Raw genomic sequence first — 22923 nt, forward strand, 5'->3', positions numbered from 1 at the left:
AAAAAAAGAAAATGATCTCCTTTTTAATTCAAAACATGACACATTAGTTAAAATTTAACGATAAATGTTAATACAAACGAATGTTTAAAAAAAGTGGTGCAAATTTAACGGATGATGCTGAGTATGTGGGCCGTTATATTTGAAAATGGTGAAAGTACAATTTTCAGTTCCAAAAACACTATTTCCAGAATCTGGCAAAAGCAGGATAAAGGTATTACAGGCCACCAGTATTCTTAAATATTGTTAAACGCAAAACATTGTATTTAATGTTTTGCGAATTATTTCTCGAAATGAATAAAAGTGAACTTAGTCCATTTTCAAATACAACAGCTCATATGTGTATTGTATGCATGTAGAATTCATAATTGAATTGATTTTAAGTCTTATTAATATATTTGTTTTATTTTTTTCAGAGTAGGCTTGCAAAAATATGCAAAAGAATATACTACCAAGGGTAGAAAGCATAATAAAATTGCGAAATTACAACCAGGAAACCCAAAACCGAATTACGACACGAAATCAGCAAGGAGCAATTACGATTCTGAATGACTGACATTTAATGCTAATAATAAATAATCAAAATTTCTAATTAAAATAATAAATAATCAAAATTTCTAATTAAAATAATAAATAATCAAAATTTCTAATTAAAATAATAAATAATCAAAATTTCTAATTAAAATAAAATATATGGTATTCAACGTTTAACTTGATGTGTTAATTAAAACAATTCATTCTTTAATTCCAATTTAATGTCTCCTATAGAAATAAACATGCTTAGCTTAGATCATAATTATAATTTACAAAAATTCATAGGAAATATTTTGCACGTAACAATAAAAACTGGTAAACACGTATAAAATAAAAAAAGATCACGGATCCACAAAAGACACCATAATATAGCGAACACCTTCGGTAACTAAGAGTCCTTCGTGGTAATGAGTCAGTCTACCTGGATGCATCAACAACCATCCTGAGCGAGTGTCACGTACGGAACAATTGTAACGAATGAAATGACATCCACCCCCTTGATAGTCAGCACCTGGAAAAAAATTACATCTCAAAAATACAATCAAATTCATACTAATAAACAATTGATAACTGAAATATTTTTACCGGGAGTATTTAACGCTAAATTAATGGTATACGTTGAACTGTCATGGTGTGGTCTAAGAGAAGGTTGTTCGTCGGGCTTGTAACGTACTACGAAATTCATCAGAGAACGTGGTGGCTAAAAGAATAAAGGTCACCTTATGTAAAAATTTTGTATCGGTGAAGATTCAAATGTTTTCGTTCATCGATCATCAATATTACTAACGTCGTGAATGTATCCAGTGAAGACGAGTTCTTGAAGTGGTCTAACATACTGCTGTAAAATGTATAACCAATGTCTTTCTAATCCAACTTGATTAGTATGAATATCTCTAGTAGGAACCGCTTCATATCCACCTTCTAAACGTTTATCCTATAAAAGAAATGTTTTGTAGAATTTATGATATGTTTTTTCCTCTATAGTATAAGTCTTTAATATGACAGTATTTAAATAATAAAAAATAGGATAAAGCAACGAAAAAAAAGTAAGATTTCAATGCGTCAGTAAAATAGAAATAACCGTAAAATACTTAAAATACTTAAAAACCGTAAAATACTTAAAAAGTGTTGTTTTTTTCTTTAGTTTAATGTTAATCAATATTAAACTTCATATATGTATGTCTGTAGAATTTAAAAGGTATGTAGGATTATACCAAAGAAAATAAAGCAATGACAAAAACAAAAATGTCTTTGTATTCAACAAGCATAATCTTAATATTATTTTATTGAATTTAATTGGGCAATAAAACATTATTGCATACTTTATCATTTTTCTCCCCTAATACAGATATGTTATGCGCTTAATTTTAATTTTCTGTCATGAAAAATATTTTACTGTCAAGTTAAAACTTCAAAATTTTACCATCACTTTACCCTTTCTTGTAGAGCTGATAAATACTACCCGTAAACAATATTAAAATTAACAATAAAAATACTTACATCATTAGCTCCATCGGACCACTTGCCAAAGGCCTCCATTATTTCAATATATTCCTTACAAAACCTAGTAGTGGTCATGGGAAACCAATATACATCTGGGCAAGGCTTAAAATCAAAGGAAGAATCATTAGAAACCATTTAAAATTCAACTAATTTGATCCGTTACAATCCTCACGGAATACACATCAAATTACTTGAGCAGGTTTTTTCTCGAGATTAAAATTCTCCGGATACTGGGCGTGGATGTAACGCTGCTCCCAGTCCCATTTATTTTCGAATATTTGATACACATCAGGATTGGTAAGTGTTACATCGTAAGTTTCAGGATCTATCAAATGTCCGTAATCTTTTTCATTCATGATATACATAAACACACCCTGAAGACAAATGAGCGATGAGTATATCGACAGGTTACATATACGTTAATGTGAGATGAAAATAAAAAATCGTACAAGTTCACGCAGACTCGAGCAAATCTTCATGTCTGGATCAGCATTATCTGCTTTGTAAGTCAATTCCGCCTCACTGAAACGGAGAACTTCAGCCGCATTCATCAAATAGCAAGAGTTTATAAACGGTACATTCCATACTCCTCTGAAACAAACATTATGGTTATTTTGCTTAAATGCTTATGATCTTTTTCAGTGCAAGTTATATCGTCGAATTTGCATTCAATGACCCGGTTGAGTTACCCAGTGTATACGGGACTAATAATATCACATTCACAATTGAACCCATGAAAAAGTATTAATTGAATATGTTGAAACTGTGTCAGCAAAAGGGAGACCACACGTCCAAAAATATTTATATCGAAAATGTAATAAAACTTAATATATGTACATACATCAATACACAATATATAATACTATTGAATAATATATATTTAGTCAATTTCGCCAATGCGATAATATAAATATATTTATGAATGAAACAACAAATTAATATTAAAAAATAAAATGGATATACACAAATATAATATTAAACATTGATAAAAGTACAATATTGAACGCAATTAACGCATATACATATACCATTATATGTGCTAAGGATACGAATATGTATAGGGCTGCCCAAAGCAGCTATATAAAATATTTACATCTGATATAATATATTCAATGCATTAAAATAAGGTCAGACGGACTATTTTCCGTTATGAAACGCATTTTTTGCATGTACATTACACACATACATACATGTAAGGAATATAAAATTTAATTACGAATTGGCTATTTTTCGTATAATGATCACATATCGTATAAGACCTAAAAATAAATATTTGACTGTTAACCAGGGTTGTGGAGTCGGAGTCGAAGCATTTGAAGCAGAGTTGGAGTCGTAAAAAATCAGCCGACTCCAATTTTATTGAAGTAAATCCACCAGTAAATTTAAATTTAATAATCCATTTATAAAAATCATGAATTTAAATTATATTATAAATAAAATCGTTGAATTAAACGTATTCAGATGTGTTGTGGCCAAATACGACTGTTTCATTCGTCTCATACATTTTTTTTATTCTGATTTTTCTCATTGGTTTATTTATGTATGAAATTAATACACATATGTATACATACTATTAATGTACTTACTTTTTATTTATACCTATTTAATTATCAATAATTCAATAAGTTGGGCTACATGTCAATTTTTAGTGATTTTTTTCAATTCCTATATTTTGTTAATATAATTTTTTATAATTTGATAATCACTATTATTTTTATTACTAATAATTTTTAGCGTTGGCAAGAAAGGTCGATCTTACCGAAATCGTTCAAGTTGGAGCAGAGTTGAATCATAAAATAAAGTAAGGGTCGGAGTCAGTAAATTTTGAACCGACTCCACAGCCCAGCTATTAACCCGTTCCCAAATAATGACCGCTATAGACGTCATGTTTATAATGACTATTTAAATTCAATATTTAAAAAAATACTTCAGGTGTCGATTAACATATTTGGTCACTTGAATAAGTACTACAATATATGTATGTTTGTATATTCATGGTCGAAAGTTCGGTTTGCAAATTGGCTAAAAATGTACCGCGAAAGTTAACATGAGCAATGGGTTAATAAAACACAAAGAAAATAAATCAATATTCTCAAAAGCAAATTAGTGAACTTTATTAGCTGAGCGCGTAGAACCAACCCAGAATTTTATTAAATTAGAAAAAATTCAAAACACGAAAGTACATATTCAGGGCTGCCGAGAGGAATCCCGAGCCCAGGGGGAAACAATTCCGGGCCCTATAACAAATTTCAAAAAATATCTTATAGATATATTTTAATCTGCGAAAAATCTATCAGAATTATTAGAAAAATACCTATATGTTGGTTATTTTTTAAAATGATTTGATAAGAAAGGTAACGATTAACAGATACGATTTTCGACATGGGGCCCCTAGAGTAGTCCGGGCACTGGAACTTTACCCCGGTCCCCCCCCCCTCTCAGCGGCCCTGTACATATGGATGCATTTTTTAATAAAAAGTGTTTGTTATGACATGGATTGGGAAGTTAAGAGAGATGGTAGACGACAGAAGACGAGCAACGATAGAGTTTTATACCAATTTTTAAAATATCAATAAACAAAACATTTATTACAATAATAACACTAATAACACCATGCGTAAAATACTATATTTTAATCAATAGCAAAAAAGTTTCAATTCTATCATACGTGGCTCAGTTATTTTTTTATTTCTAAATACATAGACAAGTAGTGTCAAAGTAAAAGAAAAATGAATATGAAAAAATTAAGAGCTTTCAATTTATAAATTGAATTGAAGTAGCTCTGAATGCTCACTGCTATGGTTAACACGTGTATTAATATAATATAGATAATATGTATGTATATAATACAGTTGCAATTTATTTTAATACAGTTTAACTAAAGCATACATACAATGCATTCAATGCTATGCAAACGGGAGGGTTCATGTACGACAGCAGACATTGACACGCAAAAATCAAAAGCAATTACTTTCACAATCTGCCACAATTGAAAGGTTAAATGAACCGACGAATGCGACTTTTTTTAAATTCGATCACGCATCCCAACCCTGCCGCGGCTCATCAAGTTTGACAAAATATACTCCATGTCACATTTGATTGTAAATAAAGGACAATTGGAATTGTAATTCAAAAACATTCCGACAGACAGCGGTCGGTTAGTGTGCTCACGTGAGCAACAAACAACAATGGCCTAAATTGAGAACTCAACATCTACATTTTAAAGGACACAGTATGTGTTGTGACCAAACAAAAGTAAGACCTATTTAACTGAAATAAAAACATACAAATTAAAATATTCACAATGTAGTAATTTCGTTAATAACACTGCAGATGAAACGCCGTGTTAAGGAAACATTAATTATACTGCTTCTCGGATGCACCGTCATGATCAGTGGCACTCCTGCCAAAATGGGTGCAGGTATTTATACACAAATATTCAATGCAAATATCATTTCATAAATTGCAAGCGCATCAATAATCATGCTATATATTCTATGCATATAAATAAAGCTGCCGCAAACGCAATTAACATATAATCCTATATACATATGACTGTTATTATGCATATATATTTCTCATATTTATTTTAGTTCGCATTTTTATATCAACTAATTCGACTCTAAATTGATCGCCAAATTTAATACTTTTTCATCAGATTGGTGAAAATTTAAAAATTTAAAGCAATTTTTTTTGTTGTTAATTTGTATGATTTGATGATCCAAGCGTAATCTATACTAAATATGCAAGGAATTTGACGATCGCTGTTGTAAAATGTGATATTTTCATGTGTGAATAAAATATTGCTGCGAAAAAATGTTATATATTATCATGTGTGTAAAAATTTATGTAACACTATTTTATTTAACAATGATAAAATATGATTGCAGGAAGAGGCGGAAAGCTTGGAAGTGGGCGAAGACATTATGGTGCTTCAATGCCCATCATTATACAACATAAAACACCATCAGCTACAAATTATTACGAACATAAAGATGTATGTAATGCGAATTTTATAAACATGTTTATGGGTATATATGTAAATGGCGGTGCTCAATGCATTGTCATATGTAAATAATTATCAATCAATTCAAAAAATATGATATATATATATTCACAATCTGGTAATCTTGAATACCGCCAATTTATATGTAATGTTAAAAATACAATTGTTATGAAGTGACAGGTTTTTAAAGTACATATAAGAATAAAATTGAGTGTTTGTTTGTTCTACAAATACATATATAATATTGTACCATGCTGAGTGGCACAAATCTTTGTAGATTTCTATGCACATTGACTGATTTTGGTGTTAAGTATTAATTTTAGTCTACAAATCGTCGTAAAGCATTCAGCTTTCAGATCCCACCCCTGTACATAGTACATATTTCAGTTCGAGATAATAATCTCATACTACAGAGTGTACGTTGACAAGTTTTTTATATGAAATATAATTCATTATTGTTGATCATTCGGCCATTCGGATACTAAGATAGATCTTATAATATAATATAGCAAATAAGAAACAGTATACAATACATTATATTGATTTCAGGGTGCTAAAATAGTTAAGTCTTCACATTTCGAATTAGATTATATGCTAGGCAGAAAAATTACATTCTTTTGCATGGCCACAGGTATGTTGTTGCACATTAAATTCATAATTTTAAATTAAAATACAGGATGGCACAGTTTGTTGACTAATTTCAGAATTCTTAAAATATATGTATGTATGTAGAAGATTTCATGCCCATTTTAGTTGTTATGTTTTACATAGTTACAATTGAAACATTGGAAATCAAGGTAAAACATTTGTATTTTAAACCTAGAAGTTATTCTATTTGGCAATGATCACACAATTTAGACATTCACTAAAATGTATTTAGAACTAACTTTTGTCTTCAGTAAGGTAAACTAATAATTGAGATCATTTCAATCTTATTTTACTCTTCGATACTATGAAAAAACTTTAATAAAGTGGCATCAAATACTCAAATTTATACCTTCTGAAATAAGTCAAAAAACTCTAGGCCACCCTGTATTTATTGTTATTTTATATATGGTTTGATTGAAATTCCAGGATTGCCGAGACCAGAGATAACGTGGTTCAAAGACGGTATAGAACTGTATCACCATAGATTTTTCCAGGTTATTTTCATGTATCCGATTGAGGCGGCGATAACTTTAGTTTTTAAAATATCTATAAATTTGTTTGCAGGTTCACGAATGGCCGTTAGGAAACGATACAATCAAATCTAAAATGGAAATAGATCCGACGACCCAAAAAGATGCAGGTTAAATTTGGTATACAAATAAATACAATATCTGAATGGAATAAAATAATATAATTCTACGTGTTGCAGGCTATTATGAGTGCCAAGCGGATAATCAATATGCTATCGACCGTCGAGGCTTCAGAACAGACTATGTAATGTTTAGTTATTAAAAACCGATGAAAATATTTTAATACGTCATAACTTGATGCCATTCCTTTGAACTGCCTTAATTTTCTTAATTTTAAACAAAACTATTACGCTTCTTTTATCTTGAATTATTTTTTTTATGTGGGATGTATCAGGGTTTTTTATTTTTAAGGAATAATGAGATACAACGAATATGTGTACGCTCGTTAATGTTTTATGAGTTCTCATTCTTCAACATGTTTGCTAACCTAACATAATCTTAACTGAATACAGATTTCTTTTTATTATTATATGATGAATAGTTAATTAGGTATACATATATGTAATAATTTATTATTTTATTGTAAATATTTTTTTTAATAAAGATGATTGCATGATTGAAAATGTTACATTATTTTTAAAAATAAATAAAATGACAAAAATCAAATCGTTCTTGTATGGGATTCATTGCCTATTAGTTTAAGTTAAAAATTAATATTGAATCAAATAATAAATTTAATCGTTGCAGAATATAATTTTCTATTAATTACGTTTTTTCCAATTTAAATATGTTGTTCTATTATATTTTTAACTATTCACTACACATTTAATTGTTGAAATATTTGAATAGTTTTAAATCAGATGACCAAAATTGTCACGTTCTATTGAAAAAAAATCTAAATACATAAATGATTTGACAAAGTAAATGTAATATTTGGAAATGGAAACCATTCTCATCAAAAATTTTCAACAAAAACTGCGGCAATCTCTTGAAAATGTATTTTAAACAGATTGGATTTCATTCTGTTTTTTTTTTGTGTTTGTTTTAATATCGCTTTGGTTCATCAAAATCTATAAAAATTTTAAAATTTGAGTTCTGACATGTTGGTAATTGATGAGGTTTAATATATGGATATTATAAAGAACAAATATTGCGCGTTAAATTTAGTTTTACATTTAATTAATTGCGTACAAATATTTCAACATTTAGTATAGTGAAATGCCTAACAAAAGGTACTATTTTACATTGAGTAACGTTTAACCTTTGAAAGCAAAAGTAAGGAATGAAGAAAGAGACCACGAAATTATAAGTATAATATCTAAATTTATCCAAGATGAATTCGAATATTTTCACTATAGCAATGCATCGACGTACCTGAGCAAATAGTTAAACGAATTTTCGCAATAAGAAGAGGTTAGTAAAATAGGTTCAACCCACAATAAAATTTGATATTTTTTTGTAAAATGTAAAAACGAACTTCTAAAATCTAATAACACTGTTGCGTTGTTCCCGAAATTTGTCAATTTCTATTGAAATTGCACAAAACAATAAAATTTTGGTGTGAAACCCATTAAAACGAGCATAAACTTCACTTCATAATCGTTTTCGATATTGACATACTAAAAACGTTGATTGTATATGGTATATATATATATATATATGAGTAGGCCGAATCACAACCAATAGAGTTGTGTTAGTTGTAATGTAAGTGCTATGTAAATACATATTGAGATGATATGAATAATGCGTTGTGAGCGCGGACCCTCCTCCCGGTGGAATAACTTAATGAATGGTCTAGTTAGTCAAAAGCCCCTATCACAAGCCGAGCGGGCAACGATGATACGGATGATTCCCATTTATTCGCCGGCACCAGCCTGAGCTTCAATAAAAACATATCTGAATAAGCAAGTATTACGTGCGTGTAATTTTTCAATAAAAATCTCTCACATTGGGCGCAAATCGGCTTGTATTGCTCGTGCGAAATCTGCACATTCGACTTAATAACATAATTGACATTTGCACACGTTTCGTATTAATTTTATTCCATTGTGGTGTGGTTCGTTTTTAGTACACGAGGATTTTTCCAGAAGAATGAAAGTTTCCGGAGCTATCTTAGTCGTCTGCGTGATGATGCTGCTTTTCAACTATCCTGTCGTCGGACGAAGAGGGCGAAAAATAAGCAAAACCAAATCCAGAGTAAATTTTACTTTCTTTTTATATCAAATTTAACTATTACGTACTAAAAAAAATATATATACATATATATTTTGAAAAATATATTTACAGTGTTACAATTACAATTTTTGATAATATCAATTTTATATTTTGATTTATATTGCTTTATTTTAATTTAAAAAAAAATGTATAAAATGGATGGATTTACATAATTAAATATACTACCAAAATGCTTTTAATACGCTTATTTAAAATGTACAGATTTGATTTAATTGTAAAATTTAAAATTAAGCATTTGTTTCATTGAATTAAGTTGAAAGATATGTGCTAAATTGTTGCGACACGAATCATATGTGATTTCAAAGCGTGAGATTTGAATTTCAGGTGCAAATTGGTTTGCCGATTACTGGAAAATATCGAGATGTGGATTCAGATCAATATTACAACAACAATAATGTATGTATAACAAAAACAGCGTATTATTGAACATTTATATATTGTATGTATGCTGCGAATTATATAAAGTTTTATGTACATGCATACATTTTTTTGGCGATGATTTGATTTTGCGTGCGATTTGATTATAATCATGTACATATGTGCGCTTGTGAATTGAATTTTAAATGCAAAAGTGGACCGATCGACCGATTTTGATTTCAGGGTGCTAAAATATTGCTCGCTTCCCACTTTGATTATGAATACGTTCTTGGACATAAAATAGCGTTCTTGTGTGTGGCCAGAGGATCTCCACGGCCTCACATCACGTGGTTTAAGGATGGCATTGAAATATTTTCCCACCTTTACCTCCACGTTCGTACACAATTAGAATTAAGATCATATTCGAATTGAATTCACACATTTTTTTAAATTTGGTTGTTTCTTTAAGGTGCACGAATGGCGCATGGGAAAAGACAAAGTCAAGTCCAAAATTGAAATAGATCCAGCGACACAGATGGACGCCGGTGTATATGAATGTACGGCTGACAATATGTATTCAATTGACAGACGTTCATTCAAAACAGATTTTTCTATTGCTTTCGATTAAAAAAATGTTATATTTTACATTCAAGTATTTGCTTCCAGAATATTCTAATATGTAAAATGCTTTTTTTCTTAATTGGAACACTTAACTTAATAAATAGTTGATATTTAACTGAAAAGTTTGTATTGATTCTTCACTTTCTTTGAAAAGGATTGACTAAATATATTTTATCAGAAAAATTGAAAACCATGCAATCTTCTGAAAAAAATCAATATACATATTTGTATACAAATAAATTAACTTCAATTGATTTCAATTGTTATTTTAGGTGTGTGTAAAAATTTGGCAATGTAAAATAAAATAATTCGATTCATTGAACTTATTTTTGCATATTCCAAAATAAGTATCAAAACGAAAATTTTTAAGTTATCGATTATATTTTTCCATACTAATAAAATATAATAAACCAAAATGATAAATTTACCAAGCCCTGTGTTCAAAATCAACCGTATTGAATAAGAATCTAACGACCTATGAAAGGTAAAATTTTTATAAAATCTGTCTATAGCCATAATGTACATATACATACATATATGTATTATCACAAATAATTTCAATTATATGTAATATAATAAATCTTCTAACATAAATACATATAATTTTGAACAATTCATTATATCCAAGCGTGAAAACTGTGATGCTAATTTAAAAATAATATCTTATATTAAATTAATCACACAATAAATGCAAATAAAACTTCTGAAATCAAAATTTTGTATAAAAATATTAATTTTTAAAATTCACCACTTCTCTCTCCTATATATACATGTACATATATAGATGTTAGAGTTTCATTTTAGTCAAAAAGTATTAAAACATATTAATTCATGTCAAAATATATCGTGAAATTCGATAATAATAAAATATGAAATATTATACATACATATATTGAAAACAGCTATCGATAAAGGATTTTTAAAATTATTGAGGTCATTATGCCTTAGCTTTTAAACGAACATAGAGTAGAATTTAAGTACAAATACGATTTCTGTTTAGCTAGAGTCATTTTCTATTGAAATTGTTGCATTGGAAACATTAAATGCTCATATTATTAATTAAAAATCCCTTTTTACGTGATTTTAAAATCCAAAAAAATTGTTTTATGTGATTTTACTATGATCGTTATTGTTATTAGACGTTTTTATTTAAATTGACAATGTTGTATGTGAACTAGGATTCCTGTAATCAATTTTTGACCCACTTACACTAAGCCAATTTACTTGAAATTTTGCAAACATAAATATTTATTGACTATACAATATTCTAATCGAAAATTCATTTATCGTTAAACAGAGCGATAGAAGCTAGATGTAAAATTAAAAATCAGTTGACTTAGTTTCCAAAACAATTAATCAACATTCACTAGTGTGTGTAAAGTCGTGTTTCCCGATAGTAAAGTTAAGAAAAAACAAGCATATAAGACCATGTACATAGGTTGAATAAAAATTTAGACGATATTTTTACCTCTACAAAATGTGAAGATTTAATATCCCAATTGATGATACTGAAGTATTAATAGTATTTTCAATTCTAAAAAAAATCTCACCCATTATTACAATACATTTGTACTGTCTATAAAACCTTTCACTCAATTTTGTTCATATGCATATGTTAATTACTTACCTCCTGACTAAATGAACGATCTCCATATAATCGATAGAGCGAGCGTAAAAGCCTTCCAATGTTAGAGCTCCCCAGAAATTGGACCATGCCTTTCCTGAACGAGTCACCATTGGAGCAACAAATGGTAAGTTGGCCTCTACCAGATCGCGCAACGTGTCTTTATTGTCCAAGTGGACGATAGAATCCACCACGAATAAATAATCACACTTCTGGACGGAGCAATGGTGACTGAAAAATAAAACGGCACACATGTAAATTGACAAAATCGCTCATTTATGTATTTAAATACAACACCAATCGTTGAAATTGTGGTTTTTACTTTATTCAATTTCAATGACTAGTATTACAAGTTTAAAATTTACATTGCAAGCATTCTAGCCGATCCTTCGTCGATCTTATCTTCTGGTGTAATTTGTTTAAAGCTCGCATACTCGGATGAACTCTCTGTGAATTTTTTAATATGAGACTTGTGGTACGGAACGTTATTTCTTACAAACAAATGTATTTTATCTTTTGGATAGTCAATGCTAGAAATTCTCAAGAAAAATTCTTCGATGAAAGGTGTAGCTTGCTCAACAAACACAGCCACGACCACCGTCGGAACGTTATGCATCTGAAAATTAAATCTTCAAATATTAATATCATTATATTATACATAATCTCAGTTAATATGCACATGCAAATGTTATAAATAAAACAAACATCTAGAAGTTTTCGTTTTTCTTCGCATTTCAAGCAACCGAGTTGTGGCGACCATGATTTGGCCAAATAGTTAGTCAAGGAATTGAAATAAATCTTTGAAGGTCCATTTCCATGTAAAATAAGTGGTTTCACATTATACACCATGTTTGAAATGTATGGATAAGTTATACTGTCGTTGATGTGTAGTTCGATTTCGTCTGAAATACAAAAATATAAATTCATAGTGAATTCTAAGTAATTATTAATAGCAAATTTTCAATTAAAATTTGACAATTTTAAGTATTTTTTGATTTCCATTATCACATTTTTGACACCCCATCCCATCATAGTATTATAGTTATAAAAATTAATTTCGGTAAAATGTCGCAGAACTTTCTTTTTCTTCATAAACACAATATATTTTGGTGGTTTTATGATGACATTTATTTTCTAGTTAATGTTTAATACTGACCCTTCCCTCTCCCCTTATCCCCTTCACCACAATTCATTACATTATATCACACTGATTCCCTTCAATTGGAGTATAATGTAATTTATGTATGTACATACGTATTATATTGTACAACTGCTATGAGAAAAATTATATAAACCAAAAATTAATAAAAGTTTATGATAATAAGTTAAAATAAATAAACTCGAAAAAAATTAACGCTTATAATATTAAGTTAATTACAAGTGTTGACTTTTATGTACATATGTAGTGATTAAAAATTATAAAAAAATATAATTGAGATATTGTAATTGTGATAGTAATTTTTTCAGATTAATTTAAGGTATTCATAAATATTATATACAGGCGTCTTTACCCGGCTTCGCTCGGTAAAAGTTATAGTTATAGTTATATACAAAGTCTCTTCCAAAATTATATATTAGATGTACATATAAATACGTGTGTACATAATTTATTATGTATTTTTTTTTATTCTTACAAAGACTATATGTATGTATGTTTATAAGTGATTTTACAAACCTACAGCACCATTGAGGTTTTGAAAGATTTGTGATTTATGATCTAACCGTATTTTCAAATTTTTTCGCAAATTCTCGTCTAGATATACTTTCGTATAATACAGTTGATCATCATCCTTATCCTTGACTGGTGTATGAGAAATGATTTCATAGATTTCTTTGAAATAACCTGAAAATTAATTATAATAATTAATAATGAAGTTCCAAAAATTATAAATATATAAAACATTAAACAATCCATACCAATAAATCCACCGGAATTCAAATATTTATTCCTGGCGCCTTCAATGTTGGGATATTTTGCAGCCAAAGCTTCATCGGGCCAACAAAACTGCTCGGCCGAGAATAAAACTCTGGTATTTTCGAAAGACAAAAATGTCTTGACGATTTCAGATGGATCTCCCAGAAATATTACATCGTAACTGCAATTTTTGACATTGATTAAACAACAAAAAAATATAATATAAAGATCGAATAGTTAATATGTCCATCCATTCACCTGTCAGTGAATATGACAATTTTATCATCCTTGGCTCCTTCATCTTTCATTTTCTCCAGTTGTTTTTTGATCAAATTTATTTTTTGGCCGCCACCGGCATAGTTCATGTTGCCGCCGGTCCATTTTACACCTTTTCCTAGCGTTGTGACAGGTATATCGTACACAGATGCTGATCTTATATACCTTTGGTAACCATCTGTGCTATTCGAAGCAACCGTCAAAAAGACAACGTCATCTGAAACAAGAACATATTCATTCTATTAATTAAGAGTTGGTAAATTTATTAAAAATCAAAATCAGCTGATTTATGATCGAACAATAACCCAGGAGTTTTAGTTCTATTGTTAAAAAGCAATCCAGCATTGTAAAACTTAATTTTCTCTGGTGAAAATGGATCAATGTTCCCATTAATAAAGTATGTATGGTTGGGTTAACGACCCCTGGAAGCATTCTATGTAGTGGCCCAATATGCTTTAAATGCAAAGCGAATGCATCTATTTTTAAACACTCTGGTTCCAGATGTAAAACTGCTTAGTGCATTTCGAACATGTGCATGGCTTTGTAAAAGTGGAAGGGGGTTGTTTACGCATGTTTATTTTGTCCTGCATTCAGCTGAGGCAGATTTTTAGAAAAACTAAGGAAATGAGATTTCAGTAATCATTGAAGTGCGACGGCGTAACGACTTCTTTACAATCACTCAAAGGTCAAGATAACGCAAAGAATTCACAAGAAAAAAAATAGACAGCTTCAGATAAAATGTAACTCGGCAACTGGGAAAAAATATTGTTCAATATTATTATTGCAAATTATATAAAAATGAACTCTGATAAAAAAAAATGTTTCGTTTTTACTTTCTCTATGAGTTCAAGCAACAAACCGTGTCGTTTCAAATTTTTTACTATTAAAAGTATTCTTCAACCAAGATTTTACGAAAGTTTTGAAAAACTCCACTTTCGAATTTCAACAAAGAATTTTGCACGTGTTATAAAAAAAAATTTGAGTCTTTGGCTTTCTTTGGATGTTAAATTACGACGCAATAAAATGTATGATTGAAGGCAGGATGATTACTAAAGCCCGGATAACCAGCGTGCCGTTCATTGCTCAAATGTTGTAAATGCATTGTTAAAGGTTTGCCGAACCTTTTTTACAAAGCATTTACAACAATTGAACAATGAACGGCGCGCTTTGGGTCCGTACTCTAATGATTACCAGTGTTCGAAAAAAGGTTTTTTTTTTCTGTACCTGCTATTTAATCGACTGCGAACTTGCAAATATCGAAAACAATTTTCAAGATTTGTATAATTTTTAGATTTCTAACAACGGGTTTCCGGAAACCCATGGAAACTATTCGGGTGACACCACTGGCTGCAGCCTCCCAGTATAGTACATATGCATGCCATTTTTGTCTGCATTTGGGCTGTAGTAGTACTACAACCCGATTAATCTCTGCAGCCCCCCCCCCCTTTGAATTCTCACGAGCCACCACTGCCATTGACTGATATGCATACATTGAAGATAACTTTTTACAAGTATTTATTTAACTTCACTTGTTAGCAGAAGCGGCTCGTGAAAATTCATAGTGGTGGGGCTGCAGAGATAAATCAGGCTGTATGTAGTAGCTCGTTAACCAAACCGGTGATCGAATAAAAACAAAAATAGCATGCATATGTACTATATTGGGAGGTCTGCAGCCCGCAGCCTATGTACTGGGGGGGGACTGCAGCCCCGCAGCCCATATGGACGAGCCGCCACTGCTTGTTAGTTAGCTTACGGTACAAAATTTGCGATTGTGATTTTTTTCAATTAATTATAAACTTTTGGTTTTAAATTATGTATTTTTATCTTGAGAAGGCTGTAAAACAATTAATGTTGTTTATAACAACAAATATCTCGAAGTGATTATTTTTCTATATATGCACCAAACATGAAAATGTAAGATGCAGTTTGCAAATCTGAACGATTACTCCAGGCTTAACGTAGTTGTTCAAAATAAAATAATGTTTCGTGAAAAATATCATCATTTAGAAAGGTTTCAAAAGCTGCGGCTGAATATCACAATATAAATACAAATGAACAATAGTTGTGCATATTGCATTCTGCGCTATCCTTTGACAATGCTACGCTTTCAAAAACAGAGATAAAGTAAAAAGCACAAAGTGAGTAATCGAAATCTACATTCATCCGGTAGTCGTATGTAGATAAAACGGGGACAATGCAAACGATATATATGTACATATGTACATACGTATTACAAATCTATCTGTCGGTAGTTAAAGAAATATTGAATTGGTATGCGATAGGATTGTAATTAAAGGTCAAGACGAAAATGGAGCGATGAACTGTTACAGAGAGGCCATTGTAGATCTGATAGGGTAAAAAAGATGGCCGCCGAAGAATGTTCTGGAATAATAATCAGATGCGATCGAACGATGCGTCGATCTGGAAAAGCAATCGCTTTTGGTGAGTGTACGCCAAAGGTTGGCGACGAATACGTATGCTTAGGCGACAAGTTTGATAGACGATTCTTTTTTTTATCAACGTTTAAGAGGGCTGTACTCCCGAAACCTTAATTTTGTTGCCGTTCCTTTCTTCGATATATATATATATATATATTGAGTGAATGCGACAATATATATCAATATACATATGTATTCAGTGAATGTGACAGTTGCGCTTCGACCAGATAGTACGTATTTTAAATCGACAAAATCGAGGTTTCGTATTCTCCAATTTTCTCCTCCGAAACTGGACCAATTTTTAAAGATATTTAAGATATATTCTATGCAACTGTGCGCGTATTTTATTTAAAATCGACCGTTAAATAAGGACGCTGTACATTTTTCGTGGGTTTAAAAAAGAGGCGCTTTTATAAATGTTTGGCGGCTCCTAGCTCCTATAAAAAATAACTAATCAAAAAAATAAAAGCACAGATGCATGCCAATGGTGGATATCCATAGCATATTAAAAAATAATTTCTCTAGTGCCATAATTGAGGAAGGGAGAAGTGTAATACGTTTGTATGGACAAGGCGTTGGTGTCCAGCCCTCTTAATGTAAAAAAAATATTATAAGAAATTGCTCTGAATATTGATGATTTTTGCACAATTCATCTATTTTTGTTTTCTATATGGTTTCAATGTGATTTGCAAAATTCTAAAATAGAATTTCGTTCTTAAGATGATCAAAATATTTTGATTTAGAGCAAATATCTAAAATTTTCAAACTGTGGACATTAATTAAAATTTTTTATTCTGATTGTTGTGTTTTCTTATAATGCGTGTCAAAAAACAGAATATTTAAATTTAAAATAAAGAGGTGTCTAAAGATGGGGGAAGAAAGAACTAAAAACAACCAATTTACCCACAGATTGATTTACCTCCCACTTTTTGCTTATTTCCTGATACAAGCTGACGCTGAATTTCCCACGTTTTGATATTCCAAATTCAAATATTCTGCATTTGAACAATTCGAAATATTTATATGTATATATTTTGACCGCATACCGTCTTGCTGTTTATAAAATAAAATGATTTTTACTAAATTTCCACGTAACAACTTTTTCTGAATATACACATATATGTTACGTCGAATTTATGAAATTTCTTATTACGTGAAATAGGCAAATAATACATAATTCGTGAAAAATGCAACCCATTGCTTAATTCATGACTTGGGTAAATTATCTGCCGAATGGGTAAATTTTTAACCTGCCAGCATAGCAGTTTAGATATATAGTATAGAATATTACTAAGCATAATAATTTTAATCACAAAACAAATCTAAAATATTGTTTTTGAACTAATAGAACGTACAATGTACATAATATCTTTAAAAATACTATACAAAAAAACGATGTATCAAACTATTTTATTATGCATGTTTCAAGATTTGGTGGAAGTACATAGTGATTTAGCAATAAGTTACGTATAATTTTACAAGCGGGAGCAGAGAGTGCAATTCATGCATTCCACGGATAATTTGCCTGCTTCATGAATTAAGCAACGGCTTGCGTTTTTCATGAATTAGGCAATTTTTGCGTATTTCACAAATTTGCAGTAAATTAACATACATTTGTATATGTAATAGGGATTGCAATTAAGTGTCAAATTTCATAAACCGGTAAAAGGTAAATGATTTTTCCTACTACCAGTATACCGATATTTACCCGTAAATTAAAAAAAAAGTTTTATTTTCGCGGATTTAGATAACCGTACATATGTAGTTACTTTTCCTAAAAACGTTAACCTAGATTGAATCATAAATAATTAAAAATAAATCTCAGGTGAATAATGGCATATACATAAATGCATTATAGTTAATTCGTAATAAGAAATACATTTTAATTTAATTTTTTTTTAACAAATCATATTTATTTATTTAAAGTTTGGACCGTTTGTTCATTACATTAATCGCGATGATGGATGTAAAAAGAAAATCTGTTTTGGGAACAAAAAGTTTAGGAAGCGACGTGTGTATATGTTAGTCAACATTTCTGGGAATTGATGCAAGTGTATGGTGTCTGGTTGTCTTATTGAACCAATTAAAATAAACACGCATACGAAAGTGTACATATGTATATACATACATACGTATGTAAGTATATAAAATACTAACGCTGGTCGTATCTATTTGTTTCAATCAACTCGTTTGAATAGTCAGTTCGAAAATGGTCATACATTACATTTAACTATGTTTGATGAGTATTAAATATGATTCTACTAGAAACAGCACACCATATACCATATATGTACACACGCACCAAGTTAGCAACAGCGAATGCAAAAAACTGTCGTCTATTATTATTAAATTTGATTTATGTTCAAAAACGATTCAGAAAGTCAAAATATAACTCATATCGATTTGATACATTAGACACAACTACGAATGAAATTACCCAGTGGATATGTTTTAGTTTGCTTTTTATCATATTTTTTTTTGTTGTTGATGATCTATCCCTTTTTTTTCGGCTATTTTTTATTACTTTTTTTAATGAGTTGAATAAAATTTGGTACATAACAATGTTATCTTGCACGTTTTAAGCTGTGCATCGAGGCCGATGATGCGAATCCCTATCTTCGAATCGAGCACAGAGAGGTCTCCGAGATCAAAGGTCCATAGTGTTTTCATTTGAGTTTTTAATGAAAACACTATGGACCTAAAGTAGATTAGGTACCCGATAGATAAAACTCGATTTTACTAGAACTTATTCCGGTATGCAAATAAAACTGTATAAAGTTAGTGTGAAGAAGATTCTTCTGTAAAAATTCCCCGACTTTGACAATTGACAAGCCGTTACAGCGATGATTTAATTGTATTGCATCATTCCTTACACAGGCGTCATTACTTATTATTGTAGATGTTCCCGTCTACGTGACGGAATTGATGTGGTCAATATGTGATTTTATTTGTGTTTTTATTTTAATTAATTAGGTTTTATATAAATAAAATATTTCATTTAGATAAACATGTAGAAATTATCATTCAAGGCTGAATTATGTATGTATTATAATAAGTTCGCCCTGGTCGCAGTTTACATATATGAAGTCACGAAATGTTAAGACTTTAGGTCGGTTCATGTCCAGTTTCAAGCAAGTCGACAAATACTTTAAGTGTGCAATTGAGCCGTACGAAATGTTAGTGTCCATCGCAATGTGGGTCGTTTCCTGGAGTTGGAATATTCTGGGCGATTACGGACCGTTTCCACAAAGTGTATATTCAATGTGGGTTCAAACGACAAAATTTATTACGGAGCACATCCTAATTGATAACAAAAGTCTGCTTAAGTTGATAACATTATTTTAAAAAAAAATATATATATATAGATATTATGTGTATTTACTTTGCAGTTTGTGACATTTTAATTATAATAACAACATCCACCGAGTAGGTCAATTAAATGAAAACTACTGTATTTGTAAATATGAATAACACTTGTTCGTTTGTCTGCAATGGAAAATTACAGTTTTCAATTTAGAACCGATAGACTACAAAATTTCCAGAAAAAGTTTTAATCTTTGATTTTTCTACAACTTTCACCTATTTATATATTTATTTTAAAAAACAGAAACAAACAGCTTTACAACGTATATAAAATTGACACCAAAAAAGTTTCTAAAAAATAATAACAATTTAAAAATAAGATAATATAAACAAAGAAAAATAATGGTAGATATGGGATATATGTGTGTATGTATGTTCATATGTATTACTAAGAAAAATGATTAAATAATAGAAATTTGATATTCGGCTATCTGAGCAATTAATCGAATTATAAATAAAATATATATAAAATAATTTGGTGTGCGTTCAATTTTAATTGCAGGACAGCTCATGACCTCTATAATAGAAAACGATTTCCTATTATTTTTGTTATTATTCTATGTTCTTAATTATTATACAAAATGGTGGAATTCGAAAACTACCTGAGCGCAAAGAAAAAGTTTGCGTTCATAAAGATATAAATAATAATAAATTAAAAAATAAATAAATATATATATATATATATATATATATATATATATATATATATATATATATATATATATATATATATATATATATATATATATATATACAGGATGCTATGAAGCCATAAAGAGTTTATAACTCATATCATTTAGAACATTTTGAGCTTATGTTTTATGTACGTTTGTTTTTTAATTTAATTTTTAAAGATTTTTAGTAAAAACACAAAAACCTCACAGTTAATTGCCAATACTGCCCAAGTTAAAAGTGGTTTGTTAATCAATTGTTATTACTTTATCTATGTACGTAGTAACAATAGGTGAAGTTTTGTAATCATGCAAAAATTCATAGGTCACCCCCGAAATTTTTAGAGTAATCTTTTCAACACGCCATTAGCTAATCATTGAAGAGTATCATTTAGACGTCTATAAGAATATATTCATAAATGAGATTAAGAAAATACCTTTCAGAGACTGGCGTTTGGAAAAACCAAACAAATACATTTTTATATAATAGATATTTCGTAATAATAACAATTCTAATTTTGTCTCACTACTTTGGGAAAATCTCTGTAAAAAGTCTGTACTTTCAATGTGACCGTCTCACTGAATAAACGAAATTGATATCCGTATACTTTTGACGTATGTCTCCTTTGTATTTGATCACTATTGAATATAGAGTAATCTTTTCAACACGCCATTAGCTAAGACATTGAAGAGTATGATTTACACGTCTATAACAATAGATAAATGAGATTAAGAAAATACCCGTCTAGACACTTTTTGGGAGAAAACGCAAACCATTATGTGAAATTAATCAGCTGATGAAAAGGGTAACATTCTGGCTCGTTACAGAGACCGATTTAAATGATGTCTTATTGCAATTTGCATTGCTCGTATTATTTTATTTTGAGAATATTAATCATAGAAATGCGAAAAAAATTATATCAATGAAAATAAATACTTCAGTGACTTTGAATTAGTTGAAAATCAATTATTTTAGAAATATTTATATTTTTACAGACTTTTTTATTACAACTTTTAGGAAAGTTAGTAAAATATCATTGATTACGATGTGTAACACAAAAGAGACTTTTGTTAGATATATATATATACATATGTATGTATGTATTTAAACAGATACAAGTTTGCAAAATAAAACGATTTTTTTTAAATGAGCAGTTACAAACCTTGCCGTGCAGAAGCAGAAGAAATTGATATGATAAAAAATGATGAGATAATAATGAATTTCATTGAAGAATTCATTATGTGCAGGAGTGACGGCGCGACACGACCTAACATACCGAAGCCGCAACAACACTGGTTGACAGCCGCAAGCTTTCGCACAGTGCTACCACACCGCATTCGAGACGCTGATCGAACAGCTTACGGTCTAAAGGGTTTATTCTACAGTCATGTATCTAATTGAATTTGAAATGGTTGTATCGTTTAAATACAAGTTTGGTCATTTTCTTTATTCTTTTCAAATCAACAAAAAAATATTTTTTCCAAATGATTGCTTTTAGAAGTTAATTGTGGTAAAAATCGAACTCAGCTAGGATACTTGTAAAATAAAAAAAAATGCTTTTATTCTTATTTTCTCGGAATATTTAATTATGTAGAAATGGAATAATAGAATATTAAATCATTAATATGATAATTTAAATTGAAAAGACATAACAGATTGATTCTAAAAATTGAATGTATCCGAAAAAACAAAATTATCGCGATTTAAACTTAATGAATATGGTCACATTTTAAGGTCTGTTCATACCTATTCAGCACGACCCGTATCCTGCAGGTGTCATGCAAGTGCGGATAGTATAGATATATTAGCTACAGAAGGCGCGTGCACAGTACTCACACAAATGCATTTTTCATATACAGGCTGTTGAAAGAAACACGCTAATATTTATATATTTTATTTCAACCGATCGTGTAATGTTTTTAAGATCTATGATAAATTCGCAAAGAAAGCGCTACACTTTGTTGTTTATTTGCTCACTTCAAATTTGTTTACTGTTGGGTGCCTAGACCATCAAAATATTTTTTCATTATTTTGCATAGAATTTTTCTTTAATTCGTTACTTCTTTGCTCGTTTTGGATAGTTTTCTGTTTCTATACAATGTCGTATCATAATGCTTCTACGCCACGTAATTATATTCTTTGGTACATTCTATATGGATGCGCATGCGCGAATGGAGTATGAATACGTCCATATAATGTACCAA

At 30.0% G+C, this 22923-nt stretch overlaps 3 protein-coding genes across 3 annotated transcripts; 2 read left to right on the plus strand and 1 right to left on the minus strand.

The window, feature by feature from the left end:
- Positions 1 to 732: 732 nt before the first annotated feature.
- On the minus strand, positions 733 to 22035 carry Plod (procollagen lysyl hydroxylase). Its single transcript, XM_077445743.1, has 13 exons — positions 21882 to 22035; positions 14229 to 14463; positions 13973 to 14151; positions 13731 to 13898; positions 12761 to 12957; positions 12421 to 12671; positions 12059 to 12286; positions 2484 to 2625; positions 2226 to 2408; positions 2032 to 2136; positions 1319 to 1465; positions 1117 to 1231; positions 733 to 1042 (listed from the first exon to the last, which is right to left on the minus strand). Exons 1-13 carry the CDS (start codon positions 21991 to 21993, stop codon positions 873 to 875), a joined length of 2232 nt encoding a protein of 743 aa, XP_077301869.1. The 5' UTR covers positions 21994 to 22035; the 3' UTR covers positions 733 to 872.
- On the plus strand, positions 5933 to 7480 carry LOC143922496 (immunoglobulin domain-containing protein oig-4). Its single transcript, XM_077445746.1, has 5 exons — positions 5933 to 6031; positions 6590 to 6671; positions 7115 to 7182; positions 7253 to 7328; positions 7398 to 7480. Exons 1-5 carry the CDS (start codon positions 5972 to 5974, stop codon positions 7478 to 7480), a joined length of 369 nt encoding a protein of 122 aa, XP_077301872.1. The 5' UTR covers positions 5933 to 5971.
- nkt (noktochor) lies at positions 9310 to 10438 on the plus strand. Its single transcript, XM_077445745.1, has 4 exons — positions 9310 to 9414; positions 9778 to 9849; positions 10054 to 10203; positions 10280 to 10438. Exons 1-4 carry the CDS (start codon positions 9310 to 9312, stop codon positions 10436 to 10438), a joined length of 486 nt encoding a protein of 161 aa, XP_077301871.1.
- Positions 22036 to 22923: the final 888 nt, after the last annotated feature.

Source organism: Arctopsyche grandis, chromosome 2 (genome assembly GCF_051622035.1).
Source record: "Arctopsyche grandis isolate Sample6627 chromosome 2, ASM5162203v2, whole genome shotgun sequence".
Classification (NCBI taxonomy): domain Eukaryota; kingdom Metazoa; phylum Arthropoda; class Insecta; order Trichoptera; family Hydropsychidae; genus Arctopsyche; species Arctopsyche grandis.